Source organism: Pseudophryne corroboree, chromosome 4 (assembly GCF_028390025.1).
Source record: "Pseudophryne corroboree isolate aPseCor3 chromosome 4, aPseCor3.hap2, whole genome shotgun sequence".
Lineage (NCBI taxonomy): Eukaryota > Metazoa > Chordata > Amphibia > Anura > Myobatrachidae > Pseudophryne > Pseudophryne corroboree.
Window position 1 is genome coordinate 814,704,796 of NC_086447.1, and position 26,286 is coordinate 814,731,081.

The 26,286-nt window shown below is 45.4% G+C and overlaps 1 protein-coding gene across 11 annotated transcripts in view; it reads left to right on the forward strand.

Annotated features, from left to right (window-relative positions):
• Nucleotides 1-895: 895 nt before the first annotated feature.
• WDPCP (WD repeat containing planar cell polarity effector) overlaps nt 896-26,286 on the forward strand; it is an 804,278-nt gene continuing 778,887 nt past the window's right edge. For 5 of the 11 annotated variants that reach the window (XM_063918450.1, XM_063918455.1, XM_063918457.1 and 2 more), the window contains exon 1: nt 898-984. In XM_063918450.1, the coding sequence (XP_063774520.1) occupies nt 919-984 (66 nt within the window). In that variant the 5' untranslated portion in view covers nt 898-918. The other 6 variants (XM_063918456.1, XM_063918460.1, XM_063918461.1 and 3 more) reach the window with 5 other exon arrangements.

Sequence of the window (26,286 nt, forward strand, 5' to 3'; positions counted from 1 at the left end):
GCGCTATATATATATACAGGGATAACCTTATATAAGTGTTTTTCCCTTATATAGCTGCTGTATAGATTTATCTGCCAATTTAGTGCCCCCCCTCTCTTGTTTTACCCTGTTTCTGTAGTGCAGGACTGCAGGGGAGAGTCAGGGAGCTTCCCTCCAACGGAGCTGTGAGGAAAAATGGCGCCAGTGTGCTGAGGAGATAGGCTCCGCCCCCTTCTCGGCGGCCGTTCTCCCGCTTTTTTATGGAAAAACAGGCATGAGTTAAATGCATCCATATAGCCCAGGAGCTATATGTGATGCATTTTTTGCCCCGAAGGTGTTTATATTGCGTCTCAGGGCGCCCCCACCCAGCGCCCTGCACCCTCAGTGACCGGAGTGTGAAGTGTGCTGAGAGCAATGGCGCACAGCTGCGGTGCTGTGCGCTACCTTATTGAAGACAGGACGTCTTCTGCCGCCGATTTTTCCGGACCTCTTCTGCTCTTCTGGCTCTGTAAGGGGGACGGCGGCGCGGCTCTGGGACCCATCCATGGCTGGGCCTGTGATCGTCCCTCTGGAGCTAATGTCCAGTAGCCTAAGAAGCCCAATCCACTCTGCAAGCAGGTGAGTTCGCTTCTTCTCCCCTTAGTCCCTCGATGCAGTGAGCCTGTTGCCAGCAGGTCTCACTGAAAATAAAAAACCTAAAACTAAACTTTTTTCTAAGCAGCTCAGGAGAGCCACCTAGACTGCACCCTTCTCGTTCGGGCACAAAAATCTATCTGAGGCTTGGAGGAGGTTCATAGGGGGAGGAGCCAGTGCACACCAGGTAGTCTTAAAGCTTTTACTTTTGTGCCCAGTCTCCTGCGGAGCCGCTATTCCCCATGGTCCTTTCGGAGTCCCCAGCATCCACTAGGACGTCAGAGAAAAGGTGTTTCACCACAGGTGATGGCAATCATACATTACCAGGAACGTCAAGGAACAGAGCATTTTCTCCCTCATGGAGAGGGTCAGGTAGGCAAGTATGAGTTACTGTGCATATTGGGGGAGATACACCAGAGCTGTGACTGCATTGTGGAATGAACCATTACATGAAGCCAGACAAGCCGGGTTATGACTCCCCCCTGTGACATCGTTTGGTAAAGTCTGCAGAAGTCAGATTGAAGCGTTGCTAGGAGACGGCGTGCGGCCTCAACTTGCCTGACCCGAAGACCGCTGCTGAGTGAGGGGGGCGCGGCCTGTGCCTGCAGAGATTCAACGTATAACGTCCCGCAACACCGGAGCCCGCAGCGGGAGACTGCGGCCATTACAGGGGAGGTAGGGGCCGGCCGCCGCCAGCCATTATACTTTCACTAACATCTGCCATCCGGGCTTTAGCGTCGCGCTCTGATTGGCTATTGATAATTAGGGCTGAGCAATGGCTGGGGGCGATTACACTGATTACTGTGATGTGAGTGTGAAGCAGAAGCCTGTGTGTGGAGCTGGTGGAAGCAGTGTAGATGCTAGAATCAAGTGGGCTAAGGGACCTTTTCCACAGAAAGGTTGGTTCTATATCGGAGGGGCTGAAGGGACCTTGTGACGTATTGAGGGGAGGAGCTGTAATGGTTGATGCAATGTGATGCCAGTGACCAGTGTCAGTGATCCTTCAAAAAGGGCTTCTTATTATTATTATTATTATTATTATTATTATTATTATTAGTAGTAATAATGTGGCTAGCAAACTACAAAAGATGAAATACTATTATTAGGCTGCCAACTTTCTAGGTGATTCCATGATTTGTTTGGTGCTTAGGGGTCTATTCATGAAGCAGTGAAAAGTGAGCAGTAGTGAGCCAGTGGAGAAGTTGCCCATGGCAACCAATCAGCTGCTCCGTACAATTTTATAGTATGCAAATTATAAATGTTAATTCAATGCTGATTGGTTGTGATGGGCCACTTCTCTACTGGCTCACTTCTCCACTCTTATCACTGCTTCATGAATAGACCCCTTAGTGAGAGAACTGTACAAATATTGTATCCAGTAGCTTTAACGGGACATACTGTTTCTTCAGTAATACCCCTTTCACACTGAACCCCTAGCTCCGAAATGGGATACTGAACACGGGTCGGAGCAGGGGCTTTGGATGTACTCGTCATTTCAGACTGCTGGCCAGGTTGTCACCTTTCACATGGGACGCTTGGAGATGATGTCATCTCTTAAGGTGGGTAGACAGTAGGCAATGTGCTCCGTGAGCGACATCGCCTAGTGTGTCCCCTCACGGCCCAGGCCGCCCGCCTGTGGGCATACACACTGTGCGATATCGCACAATGACGTCAAGCCGCAGCCCAGGCTGTCCATGCAGCTTTGGACGGTGAGTCCAAATTTGATACCCCTTTTCCACTTACGAGCACGGGTCGCAGCCGGGAGCCTGACACGGGAGCTGCCCCCTGCTGCGACCCGTGCTCGGCCCCTTTCCCATCAGCAGTCACAACCCGGCATATGCCGGGTTGGTGACGCTTCTAGTGACGCGGCAGGGGCGGCGCAGGGAGATCACATGATCTCCCAGCGCCGCCCTTCCATACAGTGTAATGGGAGCCGTGTCGCATCGACACGGCTCCCGTTTACACTACAACCCTACCCGGATCAGTCCCGTGTCCTACCCAGGTAAATAGCCGGGTAGGATTCACGGGTCACTTGATCCGGGTTTACCCTTTTCCACTTGCAAAAAACACGGGTAAATGCGCGCCCCCGTGCATTTACCCGTGTTTTTTGAGCTAGTGGAAAAGGGGTAGTGATATCTTTTACTATATTGCTAAGTGTGTATGCACCTTTAGAGCTCCTGAGCCCGCCAATCAGCCTTTCTCTGACGTCCTAGTGGATGCTGGGAACTCCGAAAGGACCATGGGGAATAGCGGGCTCCGAAGGAGGCTGGGCACTCTAGAAAGATTTATGACTACCTGGTGTGCACTGGCTCCTCCCACTATGACCCTCCTCCAAGCCTCAGTTAGATTTTGTGCCCGGCCGAGGTTGGATGCACACTAGGGGCTCTCCTGAGCTCAAAGAAAGATAGACTTAGGTTTTTTATTTTCAGTGAGACCTGCTGGCAACAGGCTCACTGCAGCGAGGGACTAAGGGGAGAAGAAGCGAACTCGCCTGCTTGCAGCCGGATTGGGCTTCTTAGGCTACTGGACACCATTAGCTCCAGAGGGATCGACCGCAGGCCCAGCCTTGATGTTCGGTCCCGGAGCCGCGCCGCCGTCCCCCTTACAGAGCCAGAAGCAAGAAGATGGTCCGGAAAATCGGCGGCATGAAGACATCAGTCTTCACCAAGGTAGCGCACAGCACTGCAGCTGTGCGCCATTGCTCCTCACACACTTCACACTCCGGTCACTGAGGGTGCAGGGCGCTGGGGGGGGCGCCCTGAGGCAGCAATAAAAACACCTTGGCTGGCACAAATACCTCAATATATAGCCCCAGGGGCTATATATAAGGTAAATACCCCTGCCAGATTCCATAAAAAAGCGGGGAATAGGCCGCGGAAAAGGGGCGGAGCTATCTCCCTCAGCACACTGGCGCCATTTTTCCCTCACAGCTCCGCTGGAAGGAAGCTCCCTAGCTCTCCCCTGCAGTCTACACTACAGAAAAGGGTTAAAAAAGAGAGGGGGGGCACTAAATTTAGGCGCAGTATACATTATATAGAAACAGCAGCTATAGGGGACATAACTCAGTTAGTCCCTGCATTATATAGCGCTCTGGTGTGTGCTGGCATACTCTCACTCTGTCCCCCCAAAGGGCTTTTGTGGGTCCTGTCCTCGTTTAGAGCATTCCCTGTGTGTCTGCGGTGTGTCGGTACGGCTGTGTCGACATGTTGAATGAGGAGGCTTATATGGTGACGGAGCAGAGGCCGATATATGTGAAGTCGCCCCCTGTGGGGCCGACACCAGAGTGGATGCATAGCTGAAAGGTATTAACCGACAGTGTCAACTCCTTACATAAAAGGGTGGATGACGTAACAGCTGTGGGACAGCCGGCTTCTCAGCCCGCGCCTGCCCAGGCGTCTCAAAGGCCATCAGGGGCTCAAAAACGCCCGCTCTCTCAGATGGCAGACACAGATGTCGACAAGGAGTCTGACTCCAGTGTCGACAAGGTTGAGACATATACACAATCCACTAGGAACATCCGTGACTTGATCCCGGCAATAAGAAATGTGTTATACATTTCTGACATTAACCCAAGCACCTCTAAAAATGGGTTTTAGGTTGGGGAGAAAAAACAGGCAGTGTTTTGTTCCCCCATCAGATGAATAAATGAAGTGTGTGAAAAGCGTGGGTTCCCCCGTTAAGAAACTGGTAATTTCTAAAAAGTTACTGATGGCGTACCCTTTCCCGCCAGGAGGATAAGTTACGCTGGGAGATATCCCCTAGGGTGGATAAGGCGCTCACACGGTTGTCAAAAAAAGGTGGCACTGCTGTTTTAGGAACGGCCACTTTGAAGGTACCTGTTGATAAAAAGCAGGAGGCTATCCTGAAGTCTGTATTTACACACTCAGGTACTAGACTGAGACCTGCAGATCGTGCTGCTGCAGCGTGGTCGGTGACCCTGTCAAGCATACTAGTTTGCTAATATGAGAACATATTAAAGACGTTGTCTTATATATGAGGGATGCACAGAGGGATATTTTGCCGGCTGGCATCCAAAATGAATGTAATGTCCATTCTGTCAGGAGGGTATTAGAGACCTGTCAATGGACAGGTGATGCTGACTTAAAAGGCGCATAGAGCCTTATAAGGGTGAGGAATTATTTGGGGATGGTCTCTGGGACCTCGTATCCACAGCAACTGCTGGGAAGAAATATTTTTACCTCAGGTTTCCTCACAGACTAAGAAAGCACTGTATTATCAGGTACAGTCCTTTCGGCTTCAGAAAAGCAAGCGGGTCAAATGGCGCTTCCTTTCTGTACAGAGACAAGGGAAGAGGGAAAAAGCTGCACCAGTCAGCCTGTTCCCAGAATCAAAATTCTTCCCCCGCTTCCTGTGAGTCCACAGCATGACTCGGGGGCTCCACAGGTGTAGCCAGGTACGGTGGGGGGCCGTCTCAAAAATTTCAGAAATTAGTGGGCTCGCTCACACGTGGATCCCTGTTTCTTTCAAGTAGTATTTCAGGGGTACAAGCTGGAATTCGAGATGTTTCCCCCCCGCCGTTTTCCTCAAATATGCCTTGCCGACAACTCCCTCAGGCAGGGAGGCTGTGCTAGAGGCGATTAATAAGCGGTATTCCCAGCAGGTAATACTCAAGGTGCCCCTACTTCAACAAGGACGGGGTTACTATTCCACACGGTTTGGGGTACCGAAACCGCATGGTTCGGTGTGACCCATTTTATATTTAAAATCCTTGAACACATACATAAAAAAAAAAAAAAAAATTCAAGTTCAAGATGGAATCGCTCAGGGCGGTTATTGCAAGCCTGGACGAGGGGGATTACATGGTATCCCGGGACATCAAGGATGCTTACCTGCTGGTCCCCATTTACCATCCTCGCCAGGAGTACCTCAGATTTGTGGTACAGGTTTGCCATTACCAAGTCCAGACACGGCCGTTTGGACTGTACATGGCACCGAGGGTGTTTACCAAGGTAATGGCCGAAATGATGATACTCCTTCAAAAAAAGGGAGTTTTAATTAAAAAAATCCCGTACTTAGACGATCTCCTAATAAAGGCACGGTCTAAGGAACAGTTGTTGGTGGGAGTAGCACTATCTCAGGAAGTGCTGCGCCAGCACGGCTGGATTCTGAATATCCCAAAGTCACAGCTGGTTCCGACTACACGTATACTGTTCCTGGGTATGATTCTGGACACAGTCCAGAAAAAAGTGTTTCTCCCGGAGGAGAAAGCCAGGGAGTTGTCTTCTCTAGTCAGAGACCTCCTGAAACCAAAACAGGTATCGGTGCATCACTGCACGCGGGTCCTGGGAAAGATGGTAGCTTCTTACGAGGCAATTCCATTCGGCAGGTTCCATGCCAGAATCGCATATTCAGATGCATCGTTTAATAACCCTGTCTCCAAGAACCAGGGTGTCTCTTCTGTGGTGGCTGCACGGTTCTCATCTTCTAGAGGGCCGCAGATTCGGCATACAGGACTGGGTCCTGGTGACCACGGATGCCAGCCTTCGAGGCTGGGGGCAGTCACAAGGGGAAGAAACTTCCAAGGACTATAGTCAAGTCAGGAGACTTCCCTTCACATAAATATTCTGGAACTAAGGGCCATGTACAATGCCCTAAGTCAAGCAAAATCCCTGCTCCTACACCAGCCGGTGCTTATCCAGTCAGACAACATCACGGCAGTCGCCCATGTGAATCGACAGGGCGGCACAAGAAGCAGGATGGCAATGGCAGAAGCCACAAGAATTCTCCGATGGGCGGAAAATCACAAATGATTGTAAATCAGTGGGATTGTCCACAGGTGGACATGATGGCGTCCCGCCTAAACAAAAAACTAGAGAGGTGTTGCGTCAGGTCAAGAGACCCTCAGGCGATAGCTGTGGACGCTCTAGTGACACCGTGGGTGTATCAGTCAGTTTATGTGTTCCCTCCTCTGCCTCTCATACCAAAGGTATTGAGAATAATAAGAAGGCGAGGAGTAAACACAATTCTCGGGGTTCCGGATTGGCCAAGACGAGCGTGGTACCCGGAACTTCAAGAGATGATCTCAGAGGACCCGTGGCCTACAGCAAGGGCCCTGTCTGTTCCAAGACTTACCGCGGCTGCGTTTGACGGCATGGCGGTTGAACGCCGGATCCTAAAGGAAAAGGGCATTCCGGAAGAAGTCATTCCTACGCTTATTAAAGCCAGGAAAGAGGTTACAGCAAATCATTATCACCGCATATGGCGGAAATATGTTGCATGGTATGAGGCCGAAAGGGCCCCAACAGAGGAATTTCAACTAGGTCGATTTCTGCATTTCCTGCAAGCAGGAGTGAATATGGGCCTAAAATTAGGTTCCATTAAGGTACAGATCTCGGCTCTGTCGATTTTCTTTCAAAAAGAACTAGCTTCAGTACCTGAAGTTCAGACATTTGTAAAAGGAGTGCTGCATATTCAGCCCCCATTTGTGCCTCCTGTGGCACCTTGGGATCTCAACGTGGTGTTGAGTTTTCTTAAAATCACATTGGTTTGAGCCACTAAAGACCGTGGATCTGAAATATCTCACGTGGAAAGTGGTCATGTTATTGGCCTTGGCTTCGGCCAGGCGAGTATCAGAATTGGCGGCTTTATCATGTAAAAGCCCTTATCTGATTTTCCATATGGATAGGGCAGAATTGAGGACTCGTCCCCAGTTTCTCCCTAAGGTGGTGTCAGCGTTTCACCTGAACCAGCCTATTGTGGTGCCTGCGGCTACTAAGGACTTGGAGGACTTCAAGTTGCTAGACGTTGTCAGGGCCCTGAAAATATATGTTTCCAGGACAGCGGGAGTGAGAAAATCTGACTCGCTGTTTATTTTATTTGCACCCAACAAGCTGGGTGCTCCTGCTTCTAAGCAGACTATTGCTCGTTGGATTTGTAGTACAATTCAGCTTGCACATTCTGTGGCAGGCCTGCCACAGCTAAAATCTGTCAATGCCCATTCCACAAGGAAGGTGGGCTCATTTTGGGCGGCTGCCCGAGGGGTCTCGGCTTTACAACTTTGCCGAGCTGCTACTTGGTCAGGGGCAAACACGTTTGCAAAATTCTACAAATTTGATACCCTGGCTAAGGAGGACCTGGAGTTCTCTCATTCGGTGTTGCAGAGTCATCCGCACTCTCCCGCCCGTTTGGGAGCTTTGGTATAATCCCCATGGTCCTTTCGGAGTTCCCAGCATCCACTAGGACGTCAGAGAAAATAAGAATTTACTCACCGGTAATTCTATTTCTCGTAGTCCGTAGTGGATGCTGGGCGCCCATCCCAAGTGCGGTTTATCTGCAATACTTGTACATAGTTATTGTTAACTACATCGGGTTATTGGTGAGCCATCTGTTGAGAGGCTCAATTGTTTCATACTGTTAACTGGGTATAATATCACGAGTTATACGGTGTGATTGGTGTGGCTGGTATGAGTCTTACCCGGGATTCAAAATCCTTCCTTATTGTGTACGCTCGTCCGGGCACAGTGTCCTAACTGAGGCTTGGAGGAGGGTCATAGTGGGAGGAGCCAGTGCACACCAGGAAGTCATAAATCTTTCTAGAGTGCCCAGCCTCCTTCGGAGCCCGCTATTCCCCATGGTCCTTTCGGAGTTCCCAGCATCCACTACGGACTACGAGAAATAGAATTACCGGTGAGTAAATTCTTATTTTCACCTGCAGCCAGCCCAGGAAGAGCCCTGGTTGTGGACCCAGGATGCGCAAACCGGGTCCACCCTTTCACACCAAGGCTTGATCCGGGTTGCACCATCTTTCCCCCTGCTATAACCCCCAAGATGTAATACTTTTCACTCAGGCCTTGTTGCTAATGTGGAGCCTGCATCCCACACATTTTAAAGTTGTGTCTAATGTTCAGCATGCTCTGAATGTTGCTTCAGCTGTAGTATATCCAACCACAGTTGACAACCTGTGTACACACTATAAACGGGATGTAGTCAGGTGACCAGTGGTCGGGATCCCGGTGGTCAGTATACCGATCCTGTGATCCAGGCCGTCATGATGCCGGGAGGGGGCACAGTGCTATTCCCACTTGTGGGTGTCCATGACACCCATAGAGTGGGAATAGAACCTGTGGTGAGCCACCGAGCCCACAGCATGGGCTTCGTTGCGCTCTTTTCCCTGCCGGCATCTTGGCAGCCAGGATCCCGGCGTCGGTATGCTGCTTGCCGAAATTTCAACCGCCGGTCACCCAGCCCCACCCCTATAAAGTATATCATGTGATATATCGTTCTGACATGGATTGTACACATCATATAGTGTGCACTCATGGAATCTTCATATTAGATGTGCTGCACGACAAAGGGACAATTCCACTGCCAACACGGTGCTGTTACATGCAGCATGTAACAATACATGGCACCGTCATATAACAGATACAGTAGTGTCTTTGGCTGATGCAGTGCATTGTTGCATCGCCACGTCTTACCCTTTCATGGTGTGTATCCAGCATTAGACATTTTCTGATCATTCTGTGATTACACTGAGCTGGCCATTTACGTATAAAAGTCAGCACAGACTGATTTGGGAGGGAGGTGGTGAAGCAGAGGGCGTTAGCTAAGTATGAGTTTTGCAAAGTGGTGTTTAGTTTTGCGCTTGTGGATAAGAAAGGTTTCATTTTGGAGATGGGATTATTTAAATTAGCTGCAGAGGGTGGTTAGGCATATTTAGGAGCATATTTCATTATTTGCTAGTAAAGAGACTGAAGGGGGGGATTCAATTATCTTTAATGTCCTCGAAGTGCCATTGGAACACTGGTATCTTGCAGACCCCAGCATCGCCCATTTTCCCTTTCTCTACATAGACGTGTGCAGGAAAATGAGCGATGTTAGGCTACTGGAATTCTTGGAGATGCTAGCAGCAGAACATCACGTTTGCACATCACTCAGAATTGAATTGCCCTCTCAAATACTTTGGTCACAAGTGTCAGATTCTGAGCTACCGTCCTATACTTTAAGTGGGATGCATTTTGTACCTCCTCTTTGTACTTTTAATAGAAAGTGTAATTTTAGGTGCACTTTGACCCGTGAAATAAAAACAAATTTGCAAGTAAAAAAGAAAAGAAAAAAAGATGGTTTTGATTTCTTTCATTCAAATAACTTAGACATAAAAGAGCTAAACCTAAGTAGCATTTTATAAAATAAAAAAAAATAGTTTTGTTTAATGGGGGAGGTGATAATAAAAGAACTCTATGTGGGGAGACCTGGTCTGTCCTACAAAGTGCTTAAAGTCCACATTGCACCCCTACCTCGGAATGGCGAGTGCAGTGGATTTCTGTATGTGTATATAAGCCCAATGTAGTCAGAAGGCATTTTTATTTTTATTATTGTTTTAACGCATGTGTGGCAAAACATATAAGCTAATAGAACTAATATTAATGACAAACCACCTGCATGAACTTAAAGGACATCCTGTTACTCCGTGCCAGACCCTGCATGGTTTTTAAACAAATCCAGCCCTGGACAGACGGATGGTCCAGGAAAGTTTTGCGTAGACCTGGATCACTAGTATGTATGTATGTATGTATGTATGTATGTATGTATGTATGTATATATATATATATATATATATATATATATATATATATTTATTTCTGTTACGTCCTAGAGGATGCTGGGGACTCCAAAAGGACCATGGGGTATAGACGGCATCCGCAGGAGCTTGGGCACACTAAAAGGACTTTGACTGGGTGTGAACTGGCTCCTCCCTCTATGCCCCTCCTCCAGACCTCAGTTAGACTTTGTGCCCAGGAGTGACTGGACACACACTAGGGAAGCTCTACTGAGTTTCTCTAGAAAGACTTTTGTTAGGTTTTTTATTTTCAGGGAGACCTGCTGGCTACAGGCTCCCTGCATCGTGGGAGTGAGGGGAGAGAAGCAGACCTACTTCTTCTTAGTTCAAGGGCTCTGCTTCTTAGGCTACTGGACACCATTAGCTCCAGAGGGTTCGAACACTTGGTTCGCCTAGCTGCTTGTTCCCGGAACCGCGCCGTCACCCCCCTCACAGAAGCCAGAAGAAAGAATCCGGGTGAGTATTAGAAGAATCGAAGACTTCAGTGACGGCAGAAGACTTAAGTAACGAGGTACAGCGCATAGGTAGCGATGTGCTCCATGCTCCCACACACATCACCAACGGCACTCGCAGGGTGCAGGGTGCTGGGGGGGGGGCGCCTGGGCAGCAGTTACTGAAGTATTAGAGACTGGTAAAAGTGATATTCGGTGCCCGGGCACCGTATAGCAGACCTCCGCCAGTATAAAAAATAAAAATTCAGGCGGGACTGAAGCGCGCCGGGAAGGGGCGGGGCTTAGCCGCACAGCTCACCAGCGCCATTTTCTTCTCTCCACAGCCGCTGCAGAGAACGCTGGCTCGGACCTCCAGGCTCCTCACACGTAAAAGGGAGTAAAGCGGGGGGGGATGCACAATTTTTTTGGTGCTTCTCTTCTTATTGGTACAGCGCTGCTGACATAAATTGGTGTGGTGTAATATATGGGCGCTGGGGTGTGAGCTGGCATACTTCCTCTGTGTTTCTCTCTCTGGGTTTCCCTGTAGGCTGTCCACTTTATTGGCCAGTGTGTGTGTGGGTGTCGGTACTTCGTGTCGGCATGTCTGAGGCTGAGTGTTCCTCCCCAGAGGAAGTTACTGAGGGCGCAGAAAAGGAGCTGGAAATGGCTCTGTCGACGCAGTCGACTACTGATTGGGTTGCTATGTTGAGTACACTTAATGCTAATGTTGCTTAGGTTGGATAAATCTGATTCTCAGACACAGACATGGAGAAAATCCATGGAGGATGCTTTGGCTCAGGTGCAGACCCCCTCAGGGTCACAAAAATGTTAATTTACCCAGATGGTAGATACAGATGCGACACGGACTCAGATTCCGATGTCGATTTTAATGAGGCTACTTTACACCCAAGGGTAGTTAAGAGTATTCAGTACATGATTGTGGCTATTAAAGATGTTTTACATATTTCTGACGAACCTGCGGTTCAGGAAACAAGGATTTGCCTATTTAAAGGGAAAAAACCTGAGGTGAAGTTTCCCCCTTCTCATGAAATGAATGCTCTTTGTGAAAAAGCTTGGGAGTCGCCGGACAAGAGGTGGCAGATTCCCAAGAGAATTTTTATGGTGTATCCTTTCCCCTCTGATGACAGGGAAAAATGGGAGTCGTCTCCGATTGTCGACAAGGCTCTATCCTGTTTGTCCAAGAGGGTGGCGCTTCCGTCCCCTGACACGGCTGCTCTCAAGGATCCAGCGGATCGCAAGCTGGAAACGTCTTTGAAGGCCATTTTCGTTAATACGGATGCATTGCTCAGACCTGCTGTGGCGTCGGTATGGGTGAGTAGTGCTATTGCTAAATGGGCTGATAATTTAGCTTCTGATATGGATACCCTTGATAAAGATAATATTCTTTTGACTCTTGGTTATATCAAGAACGCTGCAGAATACCTAAAGGATGCGGCGACCGACGTTGGCCTCTTGGGATCAAGAGCCAATGCCATGGCGGTCTCGGCCAGGAGGACGCTGGGGATCCATCAATGTAATGCTGATGCCGACTCCAAGAAAAATATGGAAGCTCTCCCCTTCAAAGGTAGTGTCTTGTTTGGTGACGGCCTGGCTGACTTGGTGTCTACCGCGACTGTGGGTAAGTCATCTTTTCTTCCTTATGTTCCCACACAACAGAAAAAGGCACCCCATCAGCAGATGCAGTCCTTTTGACCTAATAAATACAAATGAAGAAAAGGCTCGTCCTTCCTCGCTTCCAAGGGTAGAGGAAGGGGAAAGAAGTTGCCTGCAGGATCAGGCACCCAGGACCAAAAGTCCTCCCCCGCCTCTACCAAGTCCACCGCATGACGCTGGGGCTCCCCTGCGGGAGTCCGGGCCGGTGGGGGGCCGTCTCCGGATCTTCAGTCAGGTCTGGGTTCAATCAGCCCTGGATCCTTGGGTCTTAGAAATAGTGTCTCAGGGGTACAAGCTGGAGTTTCAGGAGATGCCCCCTCACCGCTTTTTTATTTCTGCCTTGCCAGTGTCTCTTCCGGAAAGAGATGTGGTAAATGCTGCGATACAAAAGTTGTGTCAACAGAGGGTCATTGTTCCCGTTCCCCCCCGTCCCAACGGGGGGAGGGGTTCTATTCGAGCGTCTTTGTCGTACCAAAGCCGGACGGTTCGGTCAGACCGATTCTGAACCTAAAATCCCTCAATCCATACTTGAAAACTTTCAAGTTCAAGATGTAATCTCTTCGAGCTGTGATCTCCAGCCTAGAAGGGGGGATTTTATGGCGTCAATCGACATAAAGGATGCCTACTTACACGTCCCGATATATCCTCCGCATCAGGCCTTCCTGAGATTTGCGGTGCAGGATTGTCATTACCAATATCAGACGTTGCCGTTTGGGCTTTCCACAGCCCTGAGGGTTTTCACCAAGGTCATGGCAGAAATGATGGTTCTCCTTCGCAAGCAAGGGGTTACAATTATCCCGTACTTGGACGATCTCCTGATAAAGGCGAGGTCCAAGGAACAGTTGTTAAGAAATGTGGATCTTTCTCTGTCGGTTCTGCGACAACACGGTTGGGTTCTAAATTTGCCGAAGTCTCAGTTGATCCCGGCCACTCGGCTGCCCTTTCTGGGCATGATTCTAGACACGGAGTTACAGAGAGTGTTTCTTCCGGAAGACAAAGCTCTGAAAATACAGACAATGGTCAGGGAGCTTCTGAGGCCGACAAGTGTGTCGATTCATCAGTACACTCGGGTTCTAGGGAAGATGGTTGCGGCTTACGAAGCAATTCCGTTTGGCAGGTTTCATGCCCGGCTGTTTCAGTGGGATCTGCTGAACAAATGGTCCGGGTCTCGCCTGCACATGCACTGGAAAATAAGTCTATCTTCCAGGGCCAGGATTTCTCTCCTGTGGTGGCTGCAAAGCTCTCACCTTCTAGAGGGACGCCGATTCGGAATCCAGGACAGGGTCCTGCTGACGACAGATGCAAGTCTCCGAGGCTGGGGCGCAGTCATGCAAGGAAGAAATTTCCAGGGAAAATGGTTAAACCAGGAATCTTGTCTCCACATAAATGTTCTCGAGTTAAGAGCCATTTACAACGGCCTGCTGCAGGCGAAGAGCCTTCTTCAGGGTCGTCCTGTCCTGATCCAGTCGGACAACATAACAGCGGTGGCGTACGTAAACCGCCAAGGCGGAACAAGGAGCAGGGCGGCTATGGCGGAGGCCACAAGGATCCTTCGCTGGGCGGAACAGCACGTGAGCGCTCTGTCAGCAGTCTTCCTACCGGGCGTGGACAGCTGGGAAGCAGACTTCCTCAGCAGACACGATCTCCATCCGGGAGAGTGGTCTCTTCATCAAGAGGTATTTGCAGAAGTGACAAGGCGTTGGGGAATTCCTCATGATGGCGTCTCGCCTCAATAAGAAGCTTCCGAGGTATTGTTCCAGGTCACGGGACCCCCAAGCCAGTGCAGTGGACGCCCTGGTGACTCCGTGGGTGTTTCAGTCGGTGTATGTGTTCCCTCCGCTTCCTCTCATTCCAAAGGTGCTGGGGATCATACAACGAACAAGGGTTCAGGCGATTCTCGTCGTTCCAGATTGGCCACGCAGGGCCTGGTATCCGGATCTTCGGGAATTGTTTGTGGAAGATCCTTGGCCGCTTCCTCTAAGAGAGGACCTGTTACTGCAGGGGCCCTGCGTGTTTCCGGACTTACCGCGGCTGCGTTTGACGGCGTGGAAGTTGAGCGCCAAATCTTAGCTCGGAAAGGTATTCCTGGGGAGGTCATCCCCACTCTCCTTAAGGCTAGGAAGGAGGTCACGGCAAAACATTATCACCGTATTTGGAGAAAGTATGTTTCGTGGTATGAAACCAAAGCAGCTCCTGCGGAGGAGTTTCACTTGGGTCGGTTTCTCCATTTTTTGCAGGCAGGTGTCTATGCAGGCCTGAAATTGGGTTCCATCAAAGTGCAGATTTCGGCTTTATCTATTTTCTTTCAAAAAGAATTGGCCGTCCTTCCAGAGGTTCAGACTTTCGTGAAGGGAGTGCTGCATATCCATCCTCCATTTGTGCCGCCTGTGGCGCCGTGGGATCTTGAAGTGGTGTTGCAGTTTCTTATGTCTCACTGGTTTGAACCTTTGCGTAAGGTTGAGTTAAAGTTTCTCACTTGGAAAGTGGTCATGCTTTTGGCTCTGGCGTCTGCCAGGCGAGTGTCAGAGTTGGCGGACTTGTCTCACAGGAGTCCATATTTGATCTTCCATTCGGATAGAGCGGAATTGAGGACTCGTCAACAATTTCTGCCGAAGGTGGTTTCTTGGTTTCACATTAACCAACCTATTGTGGTCCCTGTGACTACAGATGCTGTGGCGGTTCCAAAGTCTCTTGATGTTGTAAGAGCTTTGAAAATTTACGTTGCCAGGACGGCTCTTACCAGGAAAACAGAGGCTTTGTTTGTCCTATATGCTTCCAACAAGATTGGAAATCCTGCTTCTAAGAAAACTATTGCACGCTGGATTTGTAATACGATTCAGCAAGCTCATTCTTCGGCTGGGCTACCATTGCCAAAGTCAGTGAAGGCCCATTCTACCAGGAAAGTGGGCTCATCTTGGGCGGCTGCCCAGGGGTCTCGGCACTTCAACTTTGCAGAGCAGCTACGTGTTCGGGTTCAAACACCTTTGCTAAGTTTTACAAGTTTGATACCCTGGCTGATGAGGACATCATGTTTGCTCAATCGGTTCTGCAGAGTCGTCCGCACTCTCCCGCCCGGTCTGGAGCTTTGGTATAGACACCATGGTCCTTTTGGAGTCCCCAGCATCCTCTAGGACGTAAAAGAAAATAGGATTTTAATACCTACCGGTAAATCCTTTTCTCCTAGTCCGTAGAGGATGCTGGGCGCCCATCCCAGTGCGGACAGTTCCTTACAGTTAGGTTGATACTGGTTATTTTCGGTTACACGTGGTTGTGTATCAGTTATGTTCAGCTTGTTGCTGTTGTTAGTTCATACTGTTTTCTGGTTTCATGCTACTCTAGTTGTACGGTATGTTTGTGGTGTGGGCTGGTATGTTTCTCGCCCTTAGTTTAACAAAAATCCTTTCCTCGAAATGTCCCTCTCTCCTGGGCACAGTTCCTATAACTGAGGTCTGGAGGAGGGGCATAGAGGGAGGAGCCAGTTCACACCCAGTTTAAGTCTTTTCAGTGTGCCCAAGCTCTTGCGGATCCCGTCTATACCCCATGGTCCTTTTGGAGTCCCCAGCATCCTCTACGGACTAGGAGAAAAGGATTTACCTGTAGGTATTAAAATCCTATTATATATATATATATATATATATATCTATATATATATATATATATATATCTATATATATATATCTATATATATATATATATATATATATATATCCAATTTGAAGTTGATGCAATAGCAGCTGGCATGTTAGCTAATATTAGATTCTATTTGCATTACAGTTTTCTGACTAATCGGGAGTCCATCAGTCATTTATATCATTTGGGTTATTCACCTCTCAAAGCTAAGTGTCTAAACCAGTGTTTTTCAACCACTGTGCCGTGGCACACTAGTGTGCCCTGAGCAGTCTCCAGGTGTGCCGCCATAGAAGCAGAGCCAGGCCTGTCAGCGTTTTGGCACTACTGAGGCCCTGGAACAATCAATACTGGTGGGTTTAGTGGTTGCAGAGCCAGTTCTAATTTTGGGCCCGGGCAGTGTTGGGCTCTTCTGGCTTTCTCAGACGTGGCTCAGGCGTTACCTATGGAGAAGCTGCGACATGACATCCTAGAACACACAACTGTACCATGCATCACCATTATATTAGAGTGTACCTTGGCAATATTTAGATCTTGTGCAGTGTGCCGCGAGTTGTAAAAGGTTGAAAATCTCTGGTCTAAACTATGGTGATCACTATGGGTATGTCTATTTTGAATGTATCCTATTTCTAGAGTTGGTGTAAACATAGCATGCCTTGTAATATGTATTGGTTGTAATGATATGATTCTCCTGTACGGTGTAATACATTATAATCTGCAGGGGGCCATGAATAGGCTTCTCAGAATGAATTATACACGAGCAAAAAAACAATCAAGACTTCATTCATGGTTCATAATGTACATATCCAACATATATGTATCACTATATGAGGTCTAAATGCTCTTTTAAAATAAATAACAGGGAATAATGCACATCCTTTATCTTAATGTGTCCCACAGTGAATGTTAAACTGCTGTATCGTCCTAAAATGCTTTGTAGCAAATATTCATAATATAGCAATTGTTTCTCAAGTATTGGGACATATCCAATTCCAGTGTCATGTATTTATTTTTCCATTTTGTAGTAGGATCCCATTTGATTATGTAACACAGTGGTCCTTAACCTTTTTGGCGGCTGGCACCCCTTTGATTTTCAGTCAGGAAACATCATTGTATTGCAATTTAGTGTAAACACTGGCTCACTTCTCAATGACTATTGTGCTGTTGCTTATTAATAATAATGGGGCAGATGTATTAACCTGGAGAAGGCATAAGGAAGTGATAAACCAGTGATATGTGCACAGTGATAAACACACCAGCCAATCAGCTCCCACATGTAAATTAGCAGTTAGGAGCTGATTGGCTGGTGCGTTATCACCTTGCACATATCACCGCTTTATCACTGGTTTATCACTTCCTTATGCCTTCTGCAGGTTAATACATCTACCCCAATATCTTCAATATTAGATATAGCCACATGTTCGTCATCATTCACATTTGCAGTTTGTGGCCTTTCTTATTAAATGTAGAAGTCATGACAGTCCCATCTCACACAGGTATGTGGTGGCAAATGATATCATGCAGACTGTGCCATTTGCCAGAGACATATTGTACCAATTTATTTGGACATCACATTAACTATTTATTTGATCAATGAATCAAGGGCTTTGCACTGTCATCGTTGGCTTTGACCGATAGTTTTTAAATGGTGATAGGAATTAATGTTAAACAAGCCTGGATTATCATTTATTCCTATTGCTGGCCATACATCGCATTAGATGTGAGTCGTACTAATGATCCCACCGCCAGCCGCCGGGATGCGATAGATTGTACGGTGCTTTTGCACTGTACAATCTATCGTACCTCCGCAATTGCCGGGGGCCGGGATCGGCTGATCATATGTGCAGCACATAAGATCAGCTGATGCGACGTGCGTCACATCGTATTCGCACCCATTAACATGCACGATGTGCATGCAGTGGGTCAAATGATAGGTCGATATTGTGTATTTGTACACAGTATCGACCTAGTGTATGGCCAGCATTACTGTAACTGTAAAACGCATGGATGATCTGCAGCTTTGACAAACCACTTATTAGTAAATCTACCCCTAGGTGTTTAAAAAAATGAACACAATACAACAAAATGTAATTTGTTCAAGTAATGTAGTGTTGTAGCCATTGAAACACATAGCTATTGAAATATCCAGTTTTCTTTACGTTTTGAATTTTGACTGTATAATGATACTTGGAACAGTTTGCAACATATGATAACAGACAGGTCAGTGGTGCAGGGTATAGCAGTCACACCTTAATGAACCTGTGACTCAGCCAAATGAAAAAGTGCTCATTTATTCTTATTTAGAACTCTTATTATTGTACTAGAGTTTTTAGACAACAATTGACAGGTCAGCAATGCAGCATGGGCTACTTATTACCATTCTCAGTCTGTTGTCTAGTACAGGGGTAGGCAACGTTTTTCTCTTTCACTGTCATCCATAGGGGACACTGGGGATGCTGCCACCATTTCAACATATGAAAATGTTTACAGAAGTATAAAATGGGTACTAAAAATGTTAGTAGTTTCCCAATGCTTCTTATTTTGAAGCTAGTTTGCTCAGGTTAGGTTGAGCATTTGTAGTTTGTATAGGAGACATGAATCAGAACATTGTACTGTTATTACAGTATATTGTCAGCAGTACTGACTCCGGCTGGGTTCTCTGACCAGAAGATTAGGCCTCACTAGGTACACAAGCCACTCTTGAGCTAAAAAAGTTCCCCTGAGTGAAGGATATGGAGCAGTAAGGGAAGAAGCAGCGTGCGCGCTGGAATGTAGACTCAGCCCCTGGTTGCCACAGTGTAGGGATGGCCATCGGTGTGTTCGCCATCGATGGCAAAACTGTGAGTGGCCATCAATGGTCACCAAATATGCTATGTGAGACCATCGATGGTTTCACCTATCGGTGGTCATCCATGTTATTTCTGTGAATGACCCGTGGGCCAGTCACAGCCCGGGGACAGGGCTTCACAGGTGTCAGGGGCGGAGCTATGCTCCGTTTCTTGAAAAAAAAAAAATATATTTATGCTGTGCCATCGATGGAGAGAACCCATCTGGATCTCTCCCATCAATAGCGAAAACATTCGGCCAGGAATCATTGATGGACGATGGTCATCGCTACCACAGTGTTCACAGAGGGCTGAGTGGAAGGTTGTTTTCTGTGATCGAGAGTGTTAAAGAGCACAAGTGCTAGTGGGGACGTGTTTCCTAATACTATGTCTTAACCTTGAGTTCACTACCAGGTATAATGGAATATTAGTGGATTGTTATGACACTAGAATTCAGGGAGGAAAGGAATGGGATTTAAAGTGTCATATTTTTTTATTTTTTTTTATTTTTCTGTAATAGGCATAACCAAGTTGGTGTTGCCTTTTTAATAAGTAAACAAATAACAACAAAAAAATAATACTTTAAAATACTGTGACATAATTACTGAAAAATTGTTGATTTTGCAAACTCGGACCCTGTTCATTCTCCCCAAAGGCCCACACAGTAGGTATTGAGGCTAATAGAATATGGACATTTTGGACCAAATGGACCAATTGAATTCACAATAATGTTCCTCCATCTGTAGCCATAGATCCTGATAGAGGGAAATATATAAATATTTTATTATGACTTTAAAAAAATAAATAGTTCCTAATATTATAGCTGTATTTACGGCTTATAGAAAGAAAACACGTGGCCCATATGCATTGATAATGTATCCGCATTTAAATGCACCCCAAAAAATGAATTCAGCAAGAAAGTGGCATTAATTAAGTTTAATTACCTTCATTACATTGTTGAAAATGTATGTTTTGTATCGATGTTTTGGTCTATTTTTAGCTTTTATATAAAATATTGCATCTAGACTCCGTAACATACATTCATATTAATTCAGTTATCTTTACTTGTCATTTGATGTTATATTAATTAGTTTAAGAGTTTACAAATGTTCATTTTTCTTATATCTATTATGCAATACATGGTAGTCATATTTGATGATAATATTGTTGTTATTATTATTATTATTATTATGCCTTAGCTTATTTTGGTATCTTATTTTATTCAGTTGTTGATAGATGTCCATGTAAAAGAATTGTTCGACTGACTGCCTTATAAAGCCTACATCCCTTATCTACCCCCAGTTTTAAACCTGTGTCTACACTATATTTGAATTTAAGTCAAGTCTAAGCAAAGTGATAGATTCATAAATTTTGTATAGAGTAATTACAGCCTCATTACATCGGCTGTACAATAGCAGCTCAGATAGGGTTGCACTCCTCTGAATGGAATGAATGCTGAGTTCCGCACAGCACCTCAGACTTCCGTAACAATATCTCCGCTTCTTGCCTGCGACTCGTTGACAGAGCTGCAGAGCAAGTTTTGCGATAAGAGAACATTCACTAACTGGTAAGTGAATTTACTTTATTTCAATTATATTATGGAAGCTGAAGTAACAACACATCATTAGTTTAGTAAATATCTCCTTGTATATGCGTTGCACATAGGTAATACATATGTTACGTAGCAGAGATGAAGTCACTGCATTACAGTTATGTTCCATATTAATGTCAGACATATGACCATGAATTCTGTAATCCATACTGTATGCTTGCCAGTGCCGTTGAAGTATTTGCTTTAAAGTGTTCAATATTAATGTAAAACATATTATCATGAATGCACTATTACTCACTTGTATACACAACACTAAAAAATCTAGAAATTAATTATTCAGTATTAAGAGTCAACCTTATATTTTTGGTGTCTTGTCCGCTTCTTATATGGATGTTTGCGAAGACGAGCGTAAAAGTGTAAAATTCTGAGTAACAATACTTTGAGCTTCCAGTTATCATATAGGTGTGCAATGAGATTCGGCCAACCATTGTTATCAGCAATATGTTTCTGGTCTGGACTTTGTTTTGCATAAACTTGATATGGCATATATATATATATATATATATATATATATATATATATATATATATATATATATATATATATATAAAACCATAATTTATAAAACGATAGACTGATATGATCTTTTCTTTCTTGTTATAGTTCTTGTAACAGATATGCTGATAGCAAACTCATTTAGACAAGTGATCTCAATCTTTGTATATAATTTAGTGTTGACAATTTCTCTTGGTATATCTAAGCTAGTGTGAAGTATATTTAGTCATATGCAGTATTCTTCGTTTGTCCTATGCTGCGCCTATATTTCAGTGTATAGTTGTCAACAGGCTGAAAAGGTCTATTACTTACAAATATTAGCGTCTGCATTTAAACTTGTTATTTTTAAAAATGAAATTTATTTTCAACGGACACCTGTAGTATAAAAAGTACTAAAAACGTGACGATAATTTCTAATTTAAAAAAGAAAACCGTGAGATAAGCTTTTTAAAACTATAAAAAAGGATCACTAGTCAAACACAGAAGGCTAATCGCACGGCTGTCTAGCTGCTGAAAATGTTTAAAAGGCTGGTCACTCACACGTTAGTAATCCCCCCCCCCGATCTCAGTTTGCTGCCCCTTCTCTCTATTTGGTTATCTTGTTACATACTTGTTTGATCTGTTATTCCTTTTTTTCCCCTCTTCTTAAATGGACCAGGTTAATTTATAAAAAATAGCAATAAATTCAATAAAAAAAAAATGTGAAACAAGGTATTAAATAGGGTTTTTAATACCTTGTTTCAGATGTTTTTTTTATTGTATTTATTGCTATTTTTTAAAAATTAACCTGGTCCATTTAACATTATCCTTAATTCAAGTATAGTGCAAACTCTATATCGTGCAAACTATGGCCCTCATTCCGAGTTGGTCGCTCGGTAAAAATCTTCGCATCGCAGCGATTTTCTGCTTAATGCGCATGCGCAATGTCCGCACTGCGACTGCGCCAAGTAAATTTGCTATGCAGTTAGGATTTTTACTCACGGCTTTTTCATCGTTCTGGCGATCGTAATGTGATTGACAGGAAATGGGTGTTACTGGGCGGAAACAGGCCGTTTTATGGGCGTGTGGGGAAAAACGCTACCGTTTCCGGGAAAAACGCAGGAGTGGCCGGAGAAACGGAGGAGTGTCTGGCCGAACGCTGGGTGTGTTTGTGACGTCAAACCAGGGACGACAAGCACTGAACTGATCGCAGATGCCGAGTAAGTCTGGAGCTACTCAGAAACTGCTACGAGGTGTGTAATCGCAATATTGCGAATACATCGTTCGCAATTTTAAGATGCTAAGATTCACTCCCAGTAGGCGGCGGCTTAGCATGAGCAAATCTGCTAAAATCCGCTTGCGAGCGAACAACTCGGAATGAGGGCCTATATATCATGCAACGCAGTTGGTTCCAAAAATAATTTGCTTTTTAAATATTATTAATCTGTCGCCGTTAGTCTGTTCTATTTTAATTTTATTTGGAAGAGAATTTTAGGAAGGATTACAATATTAAAAAATTCTAGACAAAAGACATGTTTTACACTCCATTCACACCCAAACATTACTAGGCTTTAGATAATCCTCATTATAGTTTATTTGAAATGGTGGAAGTGTCTGATCACAACGCTCAGCATTTTTAACAAGTTTATTGGGCCATCCTTGTGGATGTATTATTCTATTTTATTTTTATGCTATTTATTTGGTATTTGTAATATGATAGCATGCAAATGACTAGTTTATTTTACCAAAGCTAGAATAGTAGAATCTTTGGGGTCGATTCAATTCAGCAACAGTTGAATAGCGCCGGGAATTAGCTCCCGACGCTATTCAATTCAGCTAAAGTTAAGTCGGCGAATGCCCGTACTCGCGGACTTAACAGGTTGTTTTGTCGGGAGAACGGGCATTCTCCGACTTAACTACCCGCCGCGATGCTGATTCCCGACAGAATAAGCCTCGCGCCGGCCGCGCGGCAGCCCTTTTGTTGGTTTACTTCTCTCACCCCCTGGGGGTGAGAGAAGAATTCCTGGCAATTGAGGGTAACTAGTCGCTGTATTGAATAGCGTCGGGAGATAATTCCCGGCGCTATTCAACTGTTGCTGAATTGAATCGACCCCTTTGATTTTAGATTTTGATCTTTATTTTCTCGTTCATCCTCTCGGGGACACTGGAAGCTTAAGACCGTAGGGGTATAGATGGTGGTAGGTGGAGCCGGCACTTTAAGAATTTAAAGATGTGACTGGCTCCTCCCCATCTTTGCCCCCCCCTCTCCATACCATTTTAAAAAATGTGCCCGAGGGAGCTGGATGCCTCCCTGGGCTGCTGCAGAGTTTTTAGGCGTAAGGTTGTCCACAGTGCCATACAGTACAGGAAAACAGCGCACATACAAAGTGGACATACAAGGCAGACTATAAATGAGTACAAATGTGATAGCAATTTATGTAAGATCCTGGTACATTTAGAGATTCTAATCTATTAGGAATTGGGTAGATGAGGCAAAAGGAGTGAGTATGACTTGAGTGGGGATTATGTGTCGGATAGATTCGCCAAGTGAATTGGCTTAATACTGCCGCACTTGTCAGTGGGGGGGGATCTTGTTCAAAAGTGCTTGCTACCCCATAGGGTGCAAGCACTTTTGGGTGGACAGAGATGCAAATTAGCTGAGAGAAAGGAGCGAGTCGGTCTGCTATTTAAATGCCACGGCAACTGGCTCCTTTTGCCAGCAATTGAATTTTTCCTGAGTGTGTAATGGAAACACAAAATCTGTACCCGTTGTGAGTTGCATCAAGTAAGAGAAAAGTGGGCTTTAGTAAAGCTAGGTACACACTTGTACTATCATACTTCAGATGCGATTCTTATTTTACTTAGGCTTATGATTGAATGTCCAGATGAACATGCTGATTATACAATTCGATCTATGATCCTTATCTCTTGACTCCATCTGCTGAAAAGGTTGTGACTGCAGGAGAACCAGCAGTAATATTGGACAGAACCCATCGCGTCTGACAAATATTCGGGCGCCCATAAAACTTGATCTTCGGATGCGATACATTTTCTTCTGATAAAACATGATTATAGATACATACACACTCTTAAGATATCTCGTGACCGGGTTGGGACTCTGAAGAACTGCCTGACGATTATATTAGTGTATACCGAGTTTAAGAGTGTGTAAAGATTTGAAACCTTGGACAGTCTGAGCTTGCGTGTCTAGCACTGGAAATTAATTATTTAAAGCTACATATGTGGGTAGGAGATGGGTTTGCCTACAGCATAGTGTAGTTGAGATTCATTTTAAAATAATGAAAATTGTAATGTCAAATACAGTACACCTGTGTGTTAAATATAATTAAAACATAAATTTTGTTTTATTTATTTTAATATGTTAATTTTCATGTAATATATACAGTGGCTGCGTAAATATATGTCTCAGACAATACGTTGCTGATGAGGGAGACTCTAAGTAATTTAGGTGCCACAGGCTGGTCAGGCTGGTGCAGTGTGCCATTGGATTGCACAATCTGGTACAGTGTGTACTATTGGATAATTTGCAGTGTGCCAGTGGTGACCATAGGCACATTCAGTACGCCACTGGAGAACACGAACTGAACCTATTTGTGCTATTTAGAGGTACAGACTGTTGCAACATACAAATGGGGAAAATAGGCTGGTTCAGTGTGACATTGGAGGACACATGCTGGTCCAGTGGGTGCTATTGGAGGCACAGGCTGTTGCAACATGTAAATGTGGAAAATAGGTTGGTGCAGTGTGACATTGGAGGACACAGGCTGGTGCAGTGTAGCAATGGGGAAAATAGGCTGGTGCAGTGTGACATTGGAGGACACAGGCTGGTCCAGTGGCTGTTATTGGAGGCACAGGCTGGTGCAGGGTAGCAATGGGGAAAATAGGCTGGTGGAGTGTGACATTGGAGGTCACAGGCTGGTCCAGTGGGTGCTATTGGAGGCACAGGCTGGTGCAGTGTAGCAATGGGGAAAATAGGCTGGTGGAGTGTGACATTGGAGGACACAGGCTGGTCAGGTGGGTGCTATTGGAGGAACAGGATGGTGCAGTGTAGCAATGGGGGAAATAGGCTGGTGCAGTGTGACATTGGAAGACACAGGTTGGTCCAGTGTGTACTATTGGAGGCACAGGAGGCTGGTGCAGTGTAGCAATGGGGAAAATAGGCTGGTGCAGTGTGACATTGGAAGACACAGGTTGGTCCAGTGTGTACTATTGGAGGCACAGGAGGCTGGTGCAGTGTAGCAATGGGGAAAATAGGCTGGTGCAGTGTGACATTGGAAGACACAGGCTGGTCCAGTGTGTGCTATTGGGAGGCACAGGCTAGTGCAGTGTAGCAATGGGAAAATAGGCTGGTGCAGTGTGCCAGTGGAGGACACAGGCTGGTACAGTGGGTGCTATTGGAGGCACAGGCTGGTGCAGTGTAGCAAAGGGGAAAATAGGCTGGTGCAGTATGACAGTGAAGGATAAAAGCTGGACATGTGTCAGGTATTGGAGGTTCACAGGCCGGTACAATATGCTATGTTTAACTTTACACAGAACTGATAACATTACCTCATGCTTGACATTTATTTGTTCACTTAAATGGCTATACACTGTCCTAAGGTCCATATACTTTACAATTGACAAGTTGTTTTGGGGGTTAAGGAGCGAATTCAATTAGCCAAAAAATGCATTTTTTGCGGTAAAAACAGAGATTTTATTGCGACCCGCTATAAGCCCCTATTCAGTTTTATGCAAAAAAATTTCAGCAATAATTCTCTATAGGATTACCACTTCACCACCTCTGAGCAGGTGAAAAATTTGGGGCTTTGAGCCAGAACCCCTGGGACACCCCCCTAAATGTGTAATGTGGCACTTAGAAGTTTTTAATTATATTTAACCAGCCAATAATGATGTAACTTTTGCGGACAAAAAGTGCAAAGTGATGGAAATTGGGGTACAAGGTATTGGATAGGTATACTTGGGTGCTTTATGAGTGGGGCTAGAGTTTTTAGGCTTGCAGGTGGGAGTAATTAATTAAAACATTTTTAAATGGCTTAAAATTACAAAATTATATACTTAATTTAATTTGAGCATTTATTTTGCTGGAAAACCCTTGCTTTCTAAAAATTTTCCACATTATTAGAAAAATGCATAGAACAGCCATTTGACACAATTTAAGTACCCCAAGGGTCAAAGGTAATACCGTGTTTCCCCGATAATAAGACACTGTCTTATTATTTTTTTTGGACAGAAAAACACCAGAGGGCTTATTTTCAGGGGAGGGCTTATTTTAATGAACATTGACAGCAATTTTAATAAACAGGTAAATGTGAACAAAAAAAATGTACCTTTATTCAATAATGATCATGTCATCTTCTATCCTCCATGATGCCTCCTGAGTTCTTCTTTTATCCTCCATCATGCCCCCTGAGTGCTTATTTTATCCTCCAT